At 40.5% G+C, this 5,883-nt stretch overlaps 1 protein-coding gene across 1 annotated transcript; it reads right to left on the bottom strand.

Moving 5' to 3' along the window:
- Window positions 1–2,678: 2,678 nt before the first annotated feature.
- LEPROTL1 (leptin receptor overlapping transcript like 1) lies at window positions 2,679–5,798 on the bottom strand. The gene is made up of 3 exons (XM_010171942.1): window positions 5,727–5,798; window positions 4,223–4,409; window positions 2,679–3,155 (listed from the first exon to the last, which is right to left on the bottom strand). Exons 1-3 carry the CDS (start codon window positions 5,762–5,764, stop codon window positions 3,039–3,041), a joined length of 342 nt encoding a protein of 113 aa, XP_010170244.1. The 5' UTR covers window positions 5,765–5,798; the 3' UTR covers window positions 2,679–3,038.
- Between the last annotated feature and the right edge of the window lie 85 nt (window positions 5,799–5,883).

The following is a 5,883-nucleotide window of genomic DNA, read 5'->3' on the forward strand; positions in this document are numbered from 1 at the left end:
GCCCTCACGGCGCCCTGACCCCCCGGCCCCGCCCTCACCCGGGCTCCTTCCCCAGGCAGCGCCCGACGGAAGGCGCGGGCCCGGCCGAGCCGGTGCTCCCTCATTGTCTTCGTTACGCCCGAACTTGCTGCTCGTCCGCGCGACATTGCGAGTTTCGTTTGATTTCATGAAAAAACCTGCGTGCAGCTGTAGCATCTTGGTTATCACCAAATTACTCAGCTCCATCTCCAATGTTTTTAACTAAAGAGCTTTTTTTTTTGGTTAATGTTTTTACCCTCTCAAAATAAACGAAAAAAAAAAAAAATTAAAAAACCCCCTAAACCCGAAGTTTAATCAAATCAGCAGATATGACTAAAGTGAGCGTGTGTGGGAAGGGGGTCATTGCCCACCCCCCCCAAAAAAGGATTCCCGTTACTTTCTTCTGCTGAAAGACGGAAAGACTGACATCAGTCACGAGTTTTCAAATTTCAGACATGTCACGAATTATTACAAATATTACAAAGGCTGGGAGGTTTTTTAATAAAACTTATACAGTTATAAATCAGTCAGAGGGTGACAGTGACTATCACTTTGTATAGTAACGCCAACATACCAGAGTTTGGACTTCAAAGAGAAACTCGGGATGTGAGACACAACCAGCAAAGCCAGCTCAGGACCATCGAGCCTCTTTCTATAGAGCAGTCCAAAGTAAATTAAATAAATATTCACTCTGAAGGACTACTGAGTAATTTGGTAACATCTCCTCAACAGGAATGATAACCACGTTAAAGAAAGAAAAGAACAATTAATATCTGGAACAAAATACTCTTTTATTAGAGTATTTTTGATTAAACATACAGAACTCAAGATTGCTATTTAAAATTTTTATCGTTCAAAGTTTTTCCCTCTAGAAGGATGGTAACGCTATCTCAGTGCATATTATATGGAAGGATCATACCTCTCAAGAGTCTAGCTCATAAATCAGAGCAATACTGCACGCACTCAGTGTGCCAGCAAAAGAAGGTAATGCTGGAACGCAATTACATTTAAAAAAAAAAGCCACCGCCAATGCACACGGTGATCCAGAGAGTGGCATCACACTGAGAACCAGGCTTAGCAGCACAGGGATGACAAAGAAAACACAGTCCCTGATCACAAAAAATTACTCACTAATGGATTCATTAGATTTCTACAAGTCCTTCGCCAGGACTGCAAAGGACTGCAAATTTAGCCACTGGTTTAGAAGATTTTCCAAAGCATCCATCATGCTGGGGGCAGGGATGCAGAAATCTCACTGAAAAAGTGCGGTCCGGTGAAGCCCATCTGCTATAAACTGGCCTCTGTGCTGTGGTCTTAGCACCTATTTGTTCCTCTACCAGCATGGAGAAAATCGAACTCTTATTTTACACCCAGGATGACATTAACAAAGCAGCACATGCAGGTAGCTACGCCCCTGCTGACCCTACCTGCTGGTATCAGTTCCTTGAGCATATCATGTAGGTAACTACCTTACTATCAGACTTCAAATATTCAAGTGTTATACTTTGTTTACATCTGCACACAAATACTACAGTGAAGACCTGCAATTCCGTACCTTTTCATACTGCTCCGCTGTTAAGCAAAACCTAAGCAATCGACAGCTTTTAATTACGTGCAGTAAGTTTCCTAGACTTACTTTTTTTTTTAAAGAATTTAACAAAAATATAGTTCAGAAGTATGTTTGCTCAGGTTTATCACTGCATGTGGTACAATCAAACCTGGTTAACTGCACTCATCAACTACCTCATGACGGAATGTCTAATGGCAGATTTATTTAAATGAAAAATCCAGACAATTGAGAGGTACGCAGAAAACCTGTCTTAAATATTTGAATGTGCAATCTTACAGAACACAAGCTACAGCTACAGACATAACATTAAATCTTATTAACCGATAGTGCATAAGAACTTAAAAACAAGTCAGTGAAACCAGTTCAGCCAGTGACTTCCAAAAAAGTCGTGCCTCAGCTGCATTGTGTGAAGGAAGCAGGGCGGGGAGGAATAATTCTTAGGCAAGTTTAACACAAAGTTTTAATCTACATTTGAAAAGCTGTATTTTTTATATATATATAGATAGATATGCTATGTATAAAATAAATTAAAATGGGGAAGGAGGAAATAGCTTTGTATATGGTTCAAATTAACACAGACCAGTAGTTCCATAAATGAACATTTTACCATCTTTGTGGCAAAAAGCTGACAAAAAGTTCAAAACCATACAATACTTATAAATAGAAAGAGTTCAAAAGATATTTTTTTAAAAAATTGAATTTAAACATCATTTTCCCTCCCCCTACAAGACAATTTAGTTTTGTATGTCATAGCATCGATACATTTACAGAGTAAATGAATGTCACATCCACACAAGAACTGATAACAAAGCAGGTAAAAGTGATAATGGTGTTAAAATTTAGGACTTCTCCCAAATAATCCTACCTGCTCCTCAGCCTTCTCCTGAAATGAAGGCTATCAACATTCATCACCCACTTTGAGGTATGGGCAGAAGAGAAATCTGCAACTGGTACTCCCTGCCTCTGCTAAAATGTAGCAACAATCTATTGATCTGGTAATTGACAATGGTGGTGCACAATCTCTTACCTCAGTTCAGCTTGTATATAATTTAATCATGTATAAAAAAAAAAAAGTCATTTTGAAACACAGTATTAATGCTTAACTTAAAAAAAACCCCAAGACTTTAAATCTTCTTTGAAACCATGTTTAAATGTTCTTGTTCCAGATTTAAAGCTTCACATAAACACTGGACAGAAGGATGACAATTTTAAACCAAGAAAGCACCTAAAAACATACCATAGGTAAAAATGAAATCAATCATCTGTGCACTTCATAAAAATGTAGAAACTCTGTCAGCAACAGCAGTACACTCAGCACGAACAAGGTGAAAAGGAGCATCTAGAATACTCAAGAGGCTTGCTACGCTACTTCTCTTTATTGCCCATTCTCTCATTTGTATGGATGGCCACTGTATGACAAGATGCCTGTGATAGTTCTCTGATCTTCCTTTCACCACTGCTGCCAGCTGAAGTCGTCGTTGCTGCCAAAGACCAAGAAAAATCCTAGGATGGTGGCAAAGATGACTGTGTTCCCCGTAAGAACCAGTGCACACGCGCCCCAGTAAATCTGCGAACAAGGGGAATTTAGTTAAGAGACGTTTTGAACTGAATACTGACAAGACAAAAGGTAATGTCTTAATGCCACATGACAGACAAAAGTTCAGTAACAGGTCCATGATGCAAGACGGTGGTATCTCATTATTTGTGGTTGCACCAAGAAGGCTGGGTTTACCCAAAACGACTCGACCAATACACAGCTAGCCAAGCAGCACTGCAAGCGTCTTCTAGCTGTGTTCAAAGCGTTGGCTAGCAGGCACGGCTGTTGTGGGCAACACCCAAATGCAGTAAAGTAAGGCTAGGCAACAGCAAACACGTCTGCAGCCCAGCTATACTTCTAACCGTGCTATAAGACTTTTTTAAACAGTTATTTTAAGGATGCATGTCTTCAAAATGCCAGCAGATATCCCAGTAACAAAAAAGGAGGTGAATGTTTTCCAAGAAGAGTAAGTGGATTACTCACTCAAAGGGTATAAGGCATTCAAACCAACCCTCTGAGCTGTCCTTGCCTGAAGAGATTTTAGGAAAGTGCATTCCATGTTTTTTGACTTAGCAGTGCTCTCTGAAATTCAGGCAAACAAGGTCGTTGTTTAAAGGATTTTAGTGAAAAGCCGTATACTAGAAAGATGCAATGACAACTCAGAAGTTTAGAAAAAAAATACCAATATAATTTACAGCAACTGCAAAAAGGCATTGTTTATTCATGCTTCTTCAGCCCAACTATTCCTTCAAATCGCCTTTGAAGTATTCTATACACTTTTGAATTTGGTTACTTGCCTGTTATGTTTTCACACTATTTTCTGTCTCATTTTCTCTGCATTGCTTATAGGCTGTTTGGGTTTATTTCACTGAAATAAACAACTGGCAATCATGACATTCTGCCATGCTTCTGTTTCTAGTATTAAGTTTTTCTTGTCAAAAAAACTCTTACTCTGTTTCTACAGCAAGCATCTTAAGAATGTATTTATAGAAGTTGCTTAGGGCACGAGAGCTTTACTTTCATTTTAAAAACATACAGAACAAAGTTTTCTAGCAAAAAAAAACCCCCAACAAACCATAGATTGAAATATTACTAACCAGTTCTGCTCTCGCAAACACTATGGGTAGCCCAAACGCTGAGACAACAATGCCTGTTGTAAGAAATATCGCTAGCTCCTTGCAGGCATTACTTGTAGCATCTGTGTCATCTACTAATCTTCTTGCTATGCAGTACGGGATAGGAGAAAGGATGTAAAAAAACAGAACAAACAGTGGCCAGTACTGGCTGAAAGAGAAAGGAGAAGAAAAGTTAAAGTTAACTTGATTTATTTCCTGTTCTTCCTAAAATCAACACATCGCATTTTCCCCATCCAGCATCCACAGACACGAGCCCAGAGAAAGCAAATCCTTGGCTTTGGAACAAGCTGACGTTAATCCAACAGACCATGTTTGTGGGCGGCTTCAACTGACCTCAGCAGCAGCAGCAGAGAGCTCACTAACAGGACATTCATAAAGCAAGATTTCACTCAGCAAGCCTAACTCTAATGCTACCTCCCCCAAAATTCAACCTGTCAGCTTTACTGAAGAACTGCAGAGATACCTCTGTAGAGCATAAGCTTTCAGTGCACACACAGAACAGAGTACTGTTCTCAGCCCATACTCAGGAGTCATGGGGCATCAAGACTTTTTTCTTTTAAATCTGAATGCAACCAACAAAAACCTACAAAACCCACAGCATCATATTTGACAATGCTTTCTTTCACTGCCTGCAGCTCGGCAGACTGGATTTCTCAGACACACCAATGCTGCTGCACTTTCTTTCAATAAAACTTTACTGCACTGTTGTTTGAAGGATGACTGCACAACGACCTCCTTCCTAAGGGTTTGTGTCACCAGCTCTGGTTTTATAACGGAAGAGAGGTGGTATAAGAGAGTTAGTCATATATGTGGAGAACTGCAGTTCACAACCACTAACAGGACTATGAACAGGATATTTAATATTCATTTAACATAAACTAAGTCAATTTAAAAGATTTTCTATGAAGTCAGCATTCATTTGCAAAGAGTAAGAGCCACACTAACTTCCTGAACTATTGGTCTATTGCTTCGTATCTCCTGGAAACTAAGAGATAGGAATCAATGGACCAAAAGTGCAGCTGCCATTATTCCAGACGCTACATGACCAGGCGTGGCAGGCAGCCAAGGATCCACCCGATGGCGCAGCTACCGCTAAGGAGCCAGAGAAAATGCAAACACTTCCCTGATAATAGCTACTTGCTGTCTGCTTCAGGAGATGCTGTCTGCTTATCAGCTGCAGAGACACAATATTGGAGACATGTGCATCCTTTAACAGCCTGCAGCCAGGCCTGGTAACTAAACTTTTGTCGCCTTCACCTTTACAGTGAGTTAACTCCTGGGTGGTGCTCTTTTCCACCTTGAACTTTTGAAGTAAAAAAGAAAAATAAAAAATATATATATATCCACCAAAACCCCGCTACACACACAAGACTTATCAGTCCACAGTTATGAAAGCCAAACTATTCTGGAGTTACAGACATGCAAAAAGAGAAGCAAAGAAGAACAGGAAGAGAGTGCACGTTACTTGTATTGGGGAAGGGCACATCCAAGCATCAAGAACATGAGGCCGACTGCTCCCCCAAAGGACAGGCTAATCAAGGCTACAACGAGAACACAGGCGGACAACAGGTGAAGGCTTCAATGCGCTGCAGAAAACGCCCCCCGCAGCCCTCAGACAACGC

Source organism: Antrostomus carolinensis, unplaced genomic scaffold (genome assembly GCF_000700745.2).
Source record: "Antrostomus carolinensis isolate BGI_N321 unplaced genomic scaffold, ASM70074v2 scaffold46040, whole genome shotgun sequence".
In the NCBI taxonomy this organism is placed as follows: Eukaryota; Metazoa; Chordata; class Aves; order Caprimulgiformes; family Caprimulgidae; genus Antrostomus; species Antrostomus carolinensis.